The sequence below is a fragment of the Lynx canadensis genome, chromosome D2 (genome assembly GCF_007474595.2).
Source record: "Lynx canadensis isolate LIC74 chromosome D2, mLynCan4.pri.v2, whole genome shotgun sequence".
In the NCBI taxonomy this organism is placed as follows: domain Eukaryota; kingdom Metazoa; phylum Chordata; class Mammalia; order Carnivora; family Felidae; genus Lynx; species Lynx canadensis.
Window position 1 is genome coordinate 55442381 of NC_044313.2, and position 15221 is coordinate 55457601.

At 59.6% G+C, this 15221-nt stretch overlaps 1 protein-coding gene across 1 annotated transcript in view; it reads right to left on the reverse strand.

Moving 5' to 3' along the window:
* UNC5B (unc-5 netrin receptor B) overlaps nt 1-15221 on the reverse strand; it is an 81658-nt gene that overhangs the window by 10986 nt on the left and 55451 nt on the right. The window contains exons 2-8 of the mRNA XM_030335147.1: nt 9100-9324; nt 5072-5215; nt 4509-4612; nt 3576-3756; nt 2779-2946; nt 1787-1951; nt 1513-1545 (exon numbers count right to left, since the gene is read on the reverse strand). Coding sequence (XP_030191007.1) covers nt 1513-1545; nt 1787-1951; nt 2779-2946; nt 3576-3756; nt 4509-4612; nt 5072-5215; nt 9100-9324 — 1020 coding nt within the window. The remainder of the gene's footprint in view (nt 1-1512; nt 1546-1786; nt 1952-2778; nt 2947-3575; nt 3757-4508; nt 4613-5071; nt 5216-9099; nt 9325-15221) is intronic.

Genomic DNA, 15221 nt, shown 5'->3' on the forward strand with positions numbered 1-15221 from the left:
GCTGAGAAAGAGACAGTGTCCTGTCCCAGCCAGGATGCAAACGGAGGCCCTTGCTGTGGCCTGCAGCACATCCCAGGGCCGGAGGTCCCGGCTCCCGGTAATCTCTGTAAGCAGCCACCCTGAGCTCAACTTGCATCCTGGGCTGAGGGGAGGGGATGTCGGCAGAGGGGGAGCAGGAGGAGGGAATGAGATGCAAGGCGATGGGGTGGAGAGGAGGTGAGCAGGTGGAGGGGAAGGAAGGGGCTCAGGGGGGGCCACCCACCGGCTACACTTTCCTTCCCCAGGCAGGCTGCCACACAGCTGCAAGTAACCCCACACGGCCCAGGCAGGGAGGTGGCATTGACACGATGACAGGCATTCTGTGTCTGCGTTGTCCCCCGTGACAGCCACTAGCCACGTGTGGCTAACGAACAACTAAAACGTGGCCGCTCTGACTGAGGCACTCAGTCTTTAAAAATGTATTTAGTTTTAACCAAGTTAAATGGAAGTGGGAAGAGCCACGCGTGGTGAGTGGCTAGGACACTGGACAGCCCACAGGCCGAGCCAAGATGCCTGCTCTTCCCTCTTTTGTTTGGGGACCTCCAGGAAGCCAACGTCCGGTCTCCCCTCCTGGGAGGGCCCGCGGACAGGGAGGCCTGCTTTCCCTGCCTGGACCCTTCCAAGCTCCACTTTCCTGGTGCCGACTGAGCCTTTGGGAGGCAGGGCACGGCTCAGTCCTGGTGTCCGCCCACTTCTGCCACCTTCTGGCCCCATCTCTCCTCGGTGGCCCTCACTCTTGGGCTCCCCGGAGGGCCCTGGCACCCGGGAGAGCTGCCAGGAGGCCCTCGGGGCTCGGCTCTGCCTCCTGATGCTCTCCCTAACCATCGAGGGTCACCTGATAATCGCTCACCAGTCACGAGCCTGGTCCCCCTGTGAGCTGGGCCCAGGGGCCCACTGCTGATTTTATGAACCCGGAATTATTTGGAAATTATGGTTTAATTACCACAGGCCGATCTGCCCGAGCAGATTTACTGCTCTGGTGTGGCCGCAGGACGGCCTGGGGGGTAAGTGGACCAGACCCCCTCGGGGCTGACGCTAGGAGAACCTCGCTGGGGGATACAGTAGGGGCACCGGAAGGGACGGTATGGGCCTCTGCACCGGCTCTGTTGCGGAGAGGAAGGCTGAGGGGACAAGGCTAAGAGCACCGGCGTGGGTCACGTAAGTACTGATGCTCAAATCCTGGCTGAGTCCTTGGATAAGTCCCTTCTCTCTGAGGCTCATCTTCTCCCGTAATGGGAGGGTGGGGATGGTGTCCTTTCTGTGGGCTGAGAGTCTGCCTGTCTGCACATGACGGAGGGCGTGGCACGTGCAGCATTGGGGGCCAAGGGGGGGGCCCATGGACGGTTGGTGGGGGGGGGCACCTTCAAGTCTCCCTGTGCCCTGCCCTGCCCTGCACCCCACACCCTGGAAAAGCCAGCCAAGGAGAGCAAGGGTCCCCCAGAGAAGAAAGGACAGCCATGAAATGGGACTTACGGTGGCTTTTGGGGTCACTTAGAGTTTTCTTATCTGTCGAGGGAAATAAAGGGAAAGACAATGACACAGGTGGCAAAGAAAGGATGGTGAACGTGACAGGAAACGCGCAGATGAGGTGATGCACGCGGCGAGTGGGCAGAGGCCCCAGGGGCTGCTCCACCGAGGCCAGCGCCGGAGGCCTGGGGCCGGCCGGTGGGGCGGGGCGGGGCGGGGTGGGAGGGGCCTCATCCGGCTGGAGCTCCCGCCCCCGGGCCCCGCCGGCGCAGGGACTCACTCTGTATGCACAGCCCGTCGGTGCAGTTCTTGGAGTCGAGCAGGGTCCCGCTGCAGTCTCGGCCTCCGTTCTGGGGCGGGGGCGCCATGCACTCGCGGCTGCGCCAGTGGGCACACTCAGTGCTGCAGGCTGACCACTTGCTCCACTCCGTCCACGCTCCGTCCACTGCAGGAGCACAACACACGGCACGTGGGGCACATGCGTGCACAGGTATGCGTGCAGAGCACAGCGGTGCACGCGCACGCGCACACACACACTACGGCAGGAGGGGAGCCCAGGGCACACAGCGGTGCGCGCGCGCACACACACACACACACACACACACACACACACACACACTCCAGCAGGACGGGAGACTAGGACACAGAAGCCACACGAAGAGATCCATCCACCCATGGCCACATGGCCCCTTCCAACGCAGTCAGGGGCACCGTGCGGGCAGAGAGGACACAAACAGACACAGGAGGCCACTCACACAGACACAGCCCGGTGCATCCGCGAAGACACAAACCCAAGGGAAATATACCACATGGTTCACGCAAACGCGGAAGGGGCGGGACAAAACCAGGCGCGCATAGACCCACAGACGCGGAGGCGCAGACTGAGACAAAGGTGAGGGGAGAGAGGACCTTTGCAGGATTAGGGGCGGCAGCCAAAGTCTCGGGCAGGAGGACAGGCTCTCTGACCCCGGGCAGCGCTGGGACCCTGGCCCACGGCACGGAGGGTGGAAGGGCTCCCCTCACTCCCCCCCGCCAGCAGACTGCAGCTCAGAGCCTCTCTCTCCGTCCCTCTAGCAGCCGGGCGCGGAACGAGAGGGCACAGGCCACAGCATCATGTCCAGCCTGCTCGGCCAGCCGTGGGCCCCAGAACAAGCACCACCATGGGGAGAGAGCGGCTGTCCTGACCGCAGCAGACCCCACGGCACAGAAGGCAGGGCTGGGGACCGTGGCGGGCTGGGCGTGGGCAGGACGCCCGCCGGCCCGGGGCCTCACCTGGGCACACGGTGGTGCAGGCGGTCTTTTGGAAGGCCTGGCCCTCGCAGAAGGCACCTCCGTTGAGCGGGGCCGGGTTGGTGCAGGTCCGTGTACGTTTCTGCCAGCCACGGCCGCAGCGGTTGGAGCAGGGTGACCACTCCGCCCAGCTGGACCAGCCACCGTTCACTGCAAGGGCAGCACGTGTCACCTGGTCAGCCTGGCTCTGCGGCCCGTGGGTCCCCTAGACCCCATCTCCAGTCCTGACAAGGCCCTTCTGCTGAGGCCTTTCCTAACTGGACCCCACCTGCTGCGGCACTGGGGGCTCAGTTTCCAGCAGACAAATCTGGCTGTGACCGTCAACACTGGAGGGGACCGGGGGGGGGAGGGTGGTTACTGTCTGTTCCCAGCGCCATTGTGCGATGGCAAGCAAAGGTCCAGGGAGGGCTGACGCTTACCCAGGGTCACCTGGTAACGGGCGACCTGTGCCTGAAACCCGACGCAGGGTTCTTTCTACCATACTCGGGGCATCTCAGCTATAGCTCTGCCCCTCCCAGCGGAGGGAACAGCAAGGAACATCCTACAGGCCTGGGCAGCGGTTCCGCACTCTGCTGGGTCACCAGGCTTGGGAGTGAGGATGCTGACGAGGCCCTGTTCTAGCCCCAAGCCCACGAGTGCCTGACTCGACCACTAGCTTTGCTGTGTGATCTTGGGGAAGGCACCTCCCCTCTCCTGTCCACCAGGGTCCTGCCGACCTCCTGTGTAGGGTGGGGTGAGGTGGGCATATGGCCCAAGCTGCCCCCCCCCAGGACCCGTACCGAAGACAATGACCGTGGCAGTGGTGCTGCGACGCTTGGCCACGATGTTCTTGGCCACACAGGTGTAGTTGGCCGTATCTGCCAGGCGGGCCTGGCGGATGATGAGGTTGTGGTCGATGGTGAGCAGGAAGTTGGTGTCCTGGGTGGGGTCGATGATGTCCTCATTCTTGAGCCATTCTACCTACAGGGATGGGGGTGGGGGGCATGAGGGCCCGCTACCTGCTTACCTGCATCTCAGGGAGTGGGCCCTCTCTGGAGGGGAAGGGAGGCCCGGCCATAAACAGGACCGCAGTTCTATCCGTGTCTACCCGCGGTGGTGACAGAGTGAGGCTGGACCTCCACGGGCCGGGCCCCGTGGCGAATACTGCAGAACACAGTGGTTGCGACGAGCACCCCACCAGCTAGACGGCCCTAGGGAGGGGCTTAACACCAGCCTCGATTTCATCATTCGTAAGGCAGAATTTATTAGCACCCACCGCATAGGGCTGATGCAAGGATTAAACAAGTTAGTGTGCAAAGTGTGGAGGACGGTACTTGACTCCCTGGACGTGCAACACAAGTGTTAGCCCTTCGCCGTTAGGGCAAAGGCCACGTGCTCAGACACATGCACGGTGAGGCCCTTTGGCATCCACAAAGCTGGGACTTTGGCTTCTGGGCGGGGGAGGAAGATACAGCCACAGGCACCTCCGTTGCAAGAGACTCAGCCTGGGGCCTGCTCAAGTAGCCCGTGGGGATCTGGCCCCAGCTCTTCCCCATCCCGAGAGGTTATGCCTGTGGAGGGCCGAGCTGGGGTCTAGCACACGCCGAGTTCTGCAGAGGCCGTAGTTCTCTGTCTCAAGCCTCGATATTCCCATCTATGAAACGGGGAGAGCTCTGGAAGGCTGAGGCATCATGGTCTCTGCCATGCCGAGTATTCTCCTCGTCCCCGCTCACCTCAGCCACAGGCACGCCCTCTGGTGGGCGGCACTGTAGGAGAACCTCCTGGTCCAGGGGCACCTCCTTGCCCAGAGGCTCCTGATCGAAGTTCTTGCGCAGGTCTGGAAGAAGGAGTGGAAGAAGGAAGTGGGGTCACCAGGCACAATTGGGCTGAACAGAAGCCTCACGCGTCCCACTCTAGCCACTAGGGGGCAGTGCACGCCAAGGAAACTGGGCTCTGCCTGGGCATCTCCTCCAAAGTGGGGGCCTCACCCGGTGGGGTTGGGGGAACAGGTCTCCCTCCCTGACGCTGGGATCCTAAGCACACAACAACCCAGGCTGGTGAGGAAGCTGGCAGCTCCCTTATACAGACGTAGCTACAAAAGGCTGTTAGAAATCCTGAGGCCAGAGGTGGCTTAAGTTCTGGGTCCAGGAGGCCTCTTCTGAGCTGGCATCCGTGTGCCCTCATGTCTCTGCAGCGGGCAAGGGATGCCCCCACAGCTGTGGAGTTTCCTCTCCAGGGGGCGTGGGCAGGGGGAACGGGCCCAGGGGAGCGGGGTGGGGGTGTCAGGACGGCCTACATGCGATGCGGACGTAGGCCCGGCGACTCTTGGTGGTGCCCGCGGAGCTCCAGGCCACGCACTGGCACCAGTAATCCTCCAGCCCGAACAGCTCCTCCACCTGCTGCCGCGACACCTCGATCTGTACCTCTCGTACCCGCAGGCCTGAGAGGAGGAGACAGATGGCATCAGGGGGCGGGTCTGAGGATAGGAAGCATGGGACGTGGCACCAGGACCTCTGTCTCTGCCAAGCGCTTCCATTTCCATCTATTTTCTCGTCTCTTCCGACTCCACCCTGGCCCCAGCCACCACTGCCACTCCCCTGGAGACTGCAAGGGCTAACACAAGCCCTCTGCCCCGTCCAGTCCGCTTCCTGCCCCGCAGCTGGCGTGCGCTCCTCACAGCGCACAATGCCACGCGTCCCCTGGCTGTGCCTCCAGTCCTCACGACGTGAAGACCCAGATCCCCCACGTGGCCTTCTGGCCCTGCACAGTCTATCCACTACAGCCTCACCGGGCATCTTCCAGTTCCTCATGGTCTCCCCGGCCACAGGGCCTTTGCACACCCAGTCTCCTGCCTGGAACCCTCTTCCGTCACCTCTGTGCCCAGTGGACTCCCGGTCGCCATCAGCTCTGGGCTTGGGCCTCACTTCCTGAGGGAACGCCTCTCTGACCCTGGCCCATCTCCACCCACTCTCAAAGCACCATACTGGACACTGGGCTGTGTAGTTATCAACCCCCGCCCAGCCTGACTTCCCCACGGCCCTGACTGCTATCCGGAACTGTATTATCTACTGATACTTTGTTTGTTAAATATTTCCTGCGGGAGAATAAAGCAGGGCTTTGCCCTGCTCACTGCTGTGGCCCAGGACCTGGCCCAGGAAAGGTGCTCCAGAAATACGTGAAGAAAGCAGGTGGCCTGTCTCTGGTTAGGAGCTGGAGCTGGGGGGAGGCCCCTCTTCCTAGGACCTCTCAACAGCTCCCAACCAGGGCCTGGGGGCTTCCCTGCATAACAGCATCCACCAGCCTACCCAGAGAGGGGTCACACACTCTCCTGCCAACCCTCGATAAAAGCCCCTTGTGCTCAGGGAACGAGTGAACCCTCTGGATGACGATGCCCATCCAAAGCTCTTCCCCAAAGCTTGTGGGAGGACTGTGAGGCCCCCTCCTCCAGGAAGCCCTTCCTGACTGTCCCCGTCTCAGAATTCCTAAAGCTGTTCCTCCCTGCCACGTGTCCCAGCTCACCCTCTCATGCCCGCACATGGGCTCTGATGAGCCTCTCGAAGGTGGGATTGTCAGCTGTCCACTCTGTGGTACTGTGGCATGATGGTCAAGTGTAGGGTTGGGTGGCTGGGCAGGTTTGAGTCCTGGCCCCACCCTCACTCCCCAGCTGTGTGACCTTCACTAAGTTACTCAGCCTCTCTGAGCTTCTGTTCCCTCATAGTAAAACACTCGGGGTAAACTCTAGAGCGATCATGGCAATCACTCTGCCATAGCACCCAGCCAAGGCCGAACACAAATCTACTCAGGAAGGTCATTTGGGTCTCATCCAGCCCCTTCCTTCCACATATGAAGAAACTGAGGCTCAGAGAGCGTCAGTGGCAGGCCCAAAGTCCCACCTCAAGGTACCGGCAGAGCTGAGATCAGCTATCTGGTATCTTGCCCTGGTTAAAGCTCTGTCTCCAGATGCGTGACCTCTTTGGACCTTTCCAGTGAACTCATTGCCTTAACTCTCCCGCCCCATGGGGTAGGATGCCCTTTGCCCGAGGAGCCCAGACAGTGAGGGAAACCCCCTCCCGACGGCCAGGGATCTAAATGCGAGGGGGCTGGGGTTCTGCCCCTGGGGAGCACCAGGAGGGCAGAGGCTGCTTCAGAGGGATGACGCTGGCTGCTCACAGGGGCTGCCTGGAGTCCTGGCCTTTGACCAATGTTGCACAGCCCAGGGCGGCACAGAGGGGGCCCCCGCCCCTTATTCACTAGGCTGTGAAACTGACAGGGGGGGTCCCTCTCAAGGGGGTCATCCATCCAGCCCAACCGCTGGACAGAGAAATCATCACCCAGAAGGAGGACAGGGACCTGCAGTCTCTCTGACTTGGTCCCCAGCACCAGGTGCCCCCGCCCCCATGCCCACCTCCTCCAGCATGGTGGTTAAGGGGCAGGTGGGACCTGGGTCAGGACACCCAGGACTGGGCTCTTGTCCTGACCTGGCACGAGCTGGTAGGGTGGGCTCGTCCTGCCTCTTCTGGCCCACGGCTATCATCCCCTGTCTTTCCAGAGCCACAGAGAGGGCCAGGGTGGGGAGCAGGAGGATGAAACCAGCCATACTGCTGCCAAGGGAGTGCCCACAGGACCACAGTCTATTCTTTGTAGCTAATGGGGACAAGAGTGCCCCAATTTCTCGGGCTGGCATGGCTCATGAGCCCGGTACCAGGGGAGTAGATGCCATGCTGTTACTATTACTACTAATTGCAGGGTTTTTGAGAGGCCCCAGGGGGGGTACACCATCCCTCTGCTCTGCCTGGACCCCCACAAATGACCTCTGATACAGGCTGGAGGGGCTCAGGGGGACAGAGAAAGAAGAACAGGCTTCAAGAGGAAAGAGGCCAAGAAAAAGCCAGAAAGAGGACGGAGGAAATGGGGGTTTACTGAGCGCCTGGCACTTAACGCCACCTTGTTCCACACCCACCGGGACCTTCCGTTAACATCCCAGTTTACAACGAGAGGACCTGGGGCTCAGAGAGGGTGGGTGACTTTCCCAGAGCCACACAGAACAGGGAACAGGGGCAGCTGGGGTATGTTCCTTTTTTTTCTCTTTTCAACATTCCTTTTTTTTTATTTTTAGATTTTGGGTGAGCCTGACACTCTAAATCTATTTTTTAAAATGCTTTCAGAATTTTGGTAAAATATACATAACTCAAAACTTACCGTTTTAACATATACGGTTTGGGGTGGCATTAAGTACATTCTGGGGTATGGTTTTAAGCCTGGGTGGTTCTGAAATCTGCGAGCTTTTTCCAGGAAAAAAGAAGTCGGAAGGAGGCAGAAAGGAGAGAGAGTATGTGGTGGCGGGGGGGGGGGGGTGGTGGCAGACAGACAGACATAAGGGAAAAAAGATGGACACAGAGAGACAGGGGTGAGAAGGGGGAGAGGCAGGAGAGACAGAAGGAGAGGAGAGACGGCTAAGAAAGGAGGAGAAGGACGAGGGAAGGGGTGAAAGCCTCAAAACCAAAGCTGAGGCGGGCTGTGGGGCGAAGGACCCCCGGAGCCCGGGCTTGGCTGGGCCTGCCCGACACTGGCCACCTGCAGGTAACCAGCAGCGGACGCCCCCTCCCTGGCCCGAACCCCGGATAGGCTCTCCACCCCAGAGGGTCCTGTACTGTAAACAGGGGCCTGGGGACAGATAAGCAACCACCTGGCCTCGGGGGCCCCACTGGGGGTGCCCCAGAGACCCCAAGTTCACCTCACCCTCGGGATCTGGGCTACATCCTATAGCACACCCTCCGTGGTTATTTACGTGACATCACCAACCTCTTGTTTAAACTGAAAACAACTGATGTCTATGAAGGAAACGCAGCATTCTTATGAAAAGAAACAGAATCACTTCCCACAGACACTGAGGCCCTCCCGCACTCACGATGGTCTAGGATTCTAGTTGCGTGCCGGTGGGGGGCTGGGGGGGGAGCTCTTTGTTAAACGGGGAGCACAGCAGGTGCTGGGGTGTGCGTGCGTGTGTGTAAGAGCTCTAGCCCCCCACCCCCACCCCCGCCCCCAGACTGCTCCGTGATGTAAGCCAGAGACAGAGAGAAACCAGAAAAAGAGTGAGCACTCAGCAAGGATTCGGTGCACTTTCATTTGGTAACCCAAAGTCAGACTGGGACAACCCTTGGGGAAATACTGATCAAGGGTGAATCCCAGAGGGGAAACTGAGGTGGCGGATGGGGGCGGGGGGGGGGGGAAGCCACGGCCATGTGAATTCTCACAGGGAGCCCAGGGTGGAACCCCTGGGCCCAGGTGTGCTGGGGGTGACCGGACAAGGGGGGGCAGGCTCACCCGTGGCCTCATCCAGGCCCTCCTGCATGACGTGGTCATTCTGGCTGACCCACTCGCCGTTACACTTGAAGTAGATCTGCGTGGCGGGGAAGGCGCGGCAGCGCAGCTCCACGGGCTTGTTCTTCACGATGTAGGCATCCTGTGGCTCCTGCAGGAAGTGGGGCAGGGGCTCAGCCGGCGCCGAGGGGAAGGAGTCGGGGAGCACCTCGCTGCCGGAATCAGTGCCTGTGGAGGGAAGGCGGGCTTCGTGAGGCTGCAGGCTCGGAGGAGGGGTGGGCAGCTGGAGACCAGCTGGGATGCCCTCCGTGACCTCCCGGGGGCCTCAGTTTCCCCATCCCACCCAGCTTTTAAGAGACTGTGCTTTGGACACACCAGTCCTAGCTCTCTGATACTGTGTGATTTGACTTGTTTCCAGGAGGAGCAGTCAGGGTGGCCCGGGATGCTGAAGCGATCCATCCGGGCGAGGATACCACCCCCCTAGCCTTCTCCAACGTCCCCTGCACTGGACCTCCGGAGCCTCCCTCCAGGGTCCCGCGGCGATGTCGCAGCAGGTGAAGGGTGGGAGTGGGTGACTGTGCCTGGAGCACAAACCAGGCCAGCTCTGCCCTGCAGGCACAGCTGCCCTTTGCAGGCAGCCAGGCTGATGGAAGTGGGGAGACAAGCCGGGGTCCACAGAGGCGTGGCGAGGGGTGACGTGGGGCGGTCGCGCCGGGCCTGGGCTCCTTGGTGCTTGGCCCGCCCCCTCCTCCAGGAAGCCCAAGGCAGACAGCCGCATAGAAATGGAGCCCCTCTTCCCAGCAGCCTTTACCCAGAGCCTCCCCTCCTCTGGACTGTTGTCTCTGCCGCAGCAAAATCCACACCCTCCACCCTAACAACAGACAAGGAAACTTCAGAGCCTGGGAATGCAGATAGGCTGTGCCCGCAGCAATGTCCTCCCCCAAAAGGGGCCAGATGGAAACCCTGGCCCGCCTGCATCCCTGGAAAGAACAGCGCCTCAGGAGGTGAGACAAACAGGAAGGGAGAGGGGCTGGCCACCACCAGTAGTGGGAGGGAGGGAAACCAGGCCAGGCCAGGCTATTGGTTTGCAATCCACTTAGGAAAAATGACTTTCCAACACCAAGTGCCAAATAATCAGGTGGCTGGGACAAGCGGTGGGGGGCTGTCCTCCTCTGCTAAGCTCCAGAGGAAACCATGAATTAAGCTGCAGGGGTGTGCATTTGTCCAGCCCCTTAGAGCCAACCGTGGCCCTGTCACTGCCCTAGCTTGATTTGGGGGGGGGGGGTTCCCCAGAGGCGCAAGTGGTCCCTGGGATCAGGCACTTGTCTTTCAACCCAGGAGGCCACGATGGGACATGCTCAGTGCCAAGGCATCCCCCTATGGGCCAAGGGGGCTAAAATGCCCAAGCTAGGCCATCCCTCAGTGGACCAGGTTGTCACTGGCTGCTGGCTCTGGGTCCCAGGGAGTGGGGCAGCTGTGTGTGTGTGTGTGTGTGTGTGTGTGTGTGTGTGTGTGTGTGATCTATGGGAACAAAGGCGAAGCTGGCAAGAAGGTGTGAATCCAGCTCCATCCAGCACGTTCTGTGTGCCCCTAGGACAGAACTCCGACGTCATTACCTCATCTCTGAAGATGGCAGGAGGTAAACACCCTCCTCTGGACTGTTTTGGGGGCCACACGACAAGCATGAGTGCCCAGGAGCGGCCTGGCGCACAGTAGGTACAAGTCGCAGCGTGAAAATGGCAACGAATGCTCACCTCCCACTCGGTGCTGTATTTTTAGTTAATAATTCTGTAAGGTATTTAATATTAGTCTTCAGTTTGTAGATGGGGAAGCTGAGGCTCAGAGAAGTTAAGCAACTTGCTCGAGGGCACAGAGCCAGCAAGAAGCAGACCCAATAAACAGACCCTGGCGTTTGGGGAGCCGCCCAGGGCTCCACACCGCCTTCACTGGAGTAGCTCTGGGACATGGCGGGTGTCCCCAAATCTGAGGATCTTAACAGATCCTGACACTGGCCAAGACCCTACAATTCCAAGAGCTCTCTCATTAAAGGGTCAGCAAGGCCGGAACTGCCCTTGTTTCAAAGCTGAAGAAACTGAAGACCATCCAAACGGGGCGATGACGGACGCGAGGTCCCCGCTTAGTGAGCAGCTGCCCCGGGAAGAGCACCGAAGCATTCCGGGTCATAAAACAAACTTCCCTCTGCCAGGCAGGGAGGCACCTTCTTGGTAGGTAAACCGGCAGCCCCTAGGTTCTGGGAGCTTGAGCGGTTGATGGCAAGATGAAACAATGCCCAGGCCTCCCAGTGGCCAGAGCGCAGGGTGCAGCCAAGTGGTCGTGTGGGCGGCAGAGCCCCATGCCCACCTCCCGCTGCCGGCACCCTGCTTCTGTCTCAGCCCGAGGGGTGAGAGGCAGGTGCAGGCTTGAGACTGAGACACCCCTGGGTCTGAAGTCGCCCTTACTGACCTCAGGCACCCCGTCCGTGACATGGGGTACCGGGCCTCCCTCTGGGGGGTGGCGGCCATCAGAGAAGGTGCGTGGGAGCCCGTGGTGCAGGTGCATGCCAGCTCTGCCTTCCAGCCACGCGGCCCCCGGCCCCCAGGTGATGGCTGCCGTGGCTCTCTGCGGCACTGCGGGCTGTATTTACGACTTTGTTTTATCACCCTAATGCGGCTCATTTATAAAGCAGGCGCAGACGCGGCTGAGCAAAGTAAACATTAGACATCCATTAGTGCAGCAGGCCCCGAGTCTGGCGGCCCCCGGCCCCGCCCTCCTGCCCCAGCCCTCTTCTCCACCCCTGCACGAAGCTTCATCTCTGGCCTTGGCAGGGCATCCTCATCGATGCGTCTCTGGCATGGCAGTGCAGGCTGGCTCTAGATGTAGCTGCTTCCCCTTTGCGATGCCCCCGCCCCCCAGGCATCCTGGATTCGGATGCCGCCAGGAGACCAGAACCAGGTCTGACCTGAGAGTTCCTCCCCAGGTGGACCACCGGCAGCCTACAGGCTTGCCAGGCACGTAGTAGGTGCTCAGTGAAAGCAGATTAAATAAAAGTGGGGGTGGGGGAGTGCTGCCAGAGCCTGGGGAACAGCTGAGCTGGGTCCCCGCCCTCATCAGTGGACACTTTTCCTCCACCTTGGCCCTGGCTTGGGTCCTCGCGGCTGAGGGCCACCTGAGCCTGCCGTGTGGGGGCCAGCCTGGAGGGAGAAGAGTAATGGCGTCTCAGGGTTCCCGGATGCTTACCCTGCCCGATGCTGTCACAGGGCACTTCATACGAACTCACGGAGTCCCTGCAACAAGGCTGACAGAGGCCCCTCAACTTCTTTGGTTTTTAGCGTCTTGGTAATTTTTACCCCAAGATTCAAAAGGAATTCCTAATGGTTTATTAAGCAGTTAGCTCTGAACAACTTGCGTGTGTGTGTGTGTGTGTGTGTGTCCTAACAAGTTGGTAACCGTTTGAAAAAATTATACACCTAAACCGAAAGAAACAAATAACATTTGTACTCCATTCCTAAACGGCCCCGATGACTTACCAACGGGCGTGTATGCACCACTTGGGCGCTGCACAAGTTCTCAAATCTTGGAATCAGACTGGAGCCTCCACCCTCCTGGTCTGTCTCAGAGTACCTCCAAACGCCCAAATCCCACCTTTGCAAAGACGTGAGGCCACGTAAAGGGAAAAAGCGCGATGCGATGTCGAAATCATAAGCTACCTCGAATCAACAGTTGCCGCTGTGTCTTGCAGCTGTTTAGTGGGTCTGTGTTTCCTCGAAGGTTAATAATACCCCGCTGCGCCCCCTGGGAATGTGTCGCGGCACCCTGGGGTGCTTTGGCGCACGGTTTGGGAACCACAGCCCCTATGCCCTATTAGGCACGATCATTATGCCCATGCTACAGATGAGAAACGGAGACCAAGCGAGGTGAAGTAAATGGCACAGAGCGACACAGCTAGTCAGTGGCAGAGAGCTAGGGAGCAAATCCGGGCAGCCGGATACCGGAATCCGACTTCTGAACCGTAACTGGCATTTATTTCTACGACGAAAGTGTGGAACTACGTGCCAGGTACTTGCCACCCTTCACCCCACTTACTCCCCACAAACCCCAAGGTGAGGATTATCTTCCCATTTTCCAGACGAAGCCACGGGGCATCACGGGACTTGCCCGAGGTCGCCTCGTCAGTGGGAGGAAGCGCCAGGTCCCTCCCTCACCTGCCTCCCTGGTTTCCACTACGGTCCTCCCCTTAGCTCCATCTTTACAGAAGAGACAGACACCTCAGGAGAGTCCCCCTCGGAAGGGAGCTTGCACCTGCCAGGCCAGATCCGGATCTGGGTTTCCTGCTGGCGGGAAGATGTCCCACGTGAAGTGCGTTTTTCTAACAGAACTCATTTAAAATGCAACCTGCCTTCGCAGCCACAGACGCGAGTGGCCCAGCCGTCCCAAGATGAAGGTATGGAAGACACACAGATGTGACCACACACGCTGGAGAAGAGCAACCCCTGGGGCCAGGGGCTCGGGGCTTGCACCCCAGCTGGGGACTGGCATTGCTCTTGGCCCCCATTTGGCCAGGAAGCTGGTCGAGCCAACCCCTCAAGGCCTACTCTGGTTCCATCACTTTGAGATGGAATCTGTCAGCGTGTGACGGTGTCCTACTGGGTAGATTTTTTCTTCCTGAAGCCAATTTCCCTAAAGCGGGGTCACCTTTTTGGCCACTGTTATTCCTAGCTCAAAGGCCCAGCACAGACTGTGGTCGTAAAGCAGAAGGTGAGGGGAGCCTGGGGGCAGGAGGGAGGGAGGAGGAGGAACTATTTGCTGCTGGACTCTCCCGGCCGTGCCCAGGTTCTCCCGCCCCAGGTCTCAGATTGAGGACCGCCAGCACCTCCAGGGGGGACCTCTTGTGGGTGCCATTCAAACCCTCACTTCCAATTTCCCCATAGCTGCCTGCATGAGGGCTCCTATCAGCCTGTCTCACTTGGATGCAGCCTCACAGGAATAGAGGTTACTTCAAGGGCCATCTTGAACAACATCCCCCATCCACTCTATCCAACCTTGACTCACGTACCTCCAGGGACGGGGAACTCACCACTGCTTTTCTCAGCCAGGTTCTCCTTTGAACAGACCTAACGGAAAAGTCCTCCTTACTTTCGGCTGAAATCTGCTGTCTGAGGTTCCAACCATTGCTACAAGTTTAACCTCTGAGGTCACGCAAAACAGCGTGCTTCCTCTCCCGCGTGACAGCTTCCAGCCTCTGGGGCGTGCAGCTGCCTGCCCTGGCCTTGTCGCCTTGCTTTCAAATATTCACGAGACACGGCTTGACACCCCCTCACCACCAAGCTGGCTTCCTCACGGACGAGTTCTGTTTTGCTCACAACCCACTTAAAATGCGGGAGGAGAGGTAACCAGGGTGGGGTCTGGCAGCGTCGGTGTCCCCCCCCCCACCCCCGAAATGTTCAGGATGGGGTAACCAGGCCCTAGGAGGGGAGCGGAGCTGGCAGAACAGAGCTGTGAGCCTGACAGGAGGACCCGGCCAGGTGCTGGACCCGGGCAGGACTCAGTGTGGAGACATAGGCTCCCACCTGACAGGGAAGAAGTCAAGGCCACAGGCTTGTTTAAGAGGTACCAGCACCTAAGCCACTGGAATAAGCAGGAGCCAGGGCCTTGGAGGCGAAGGACGTGGCTTCAGGACCAAAGGGAAGAAACCGTATGTTCCAGAGCTGCTGCTGAGAGGAGCGAGAGGCTAGACCTGTGTGCTCAGATATTCCTGAATGAGAAACCCTCACAGAGGGCTTCTGCTTCCCTTCCGGGGACCCCAAGAGGAATGGGTTCAAACGCCCACTCTGCCACTGAGACCTTGGGGAGGTTGTTTCACCCCTTGGGGCCTCAGTTTCCCCGCCTGTAAGAAAGGGGAGAACAGGCAGAAGCACAGGAAGTCACAATCAGAGGGGCCTGGAGTCTCGCATTCTATCAGCTCAGAGAAGGAAAGCGACTGATCAACATCACACAGCAAATCAGTAGCCAAGCCGGGCCAGAGCGCGGCTTCTGATTCGGGACTGAGGAGGGCAGACAGCACAGCCAGCGCAGGGCTGCGGGGAAACGCGCGGTCTCCGTAAGCCCCCTGCCTGGGATGGAAACTC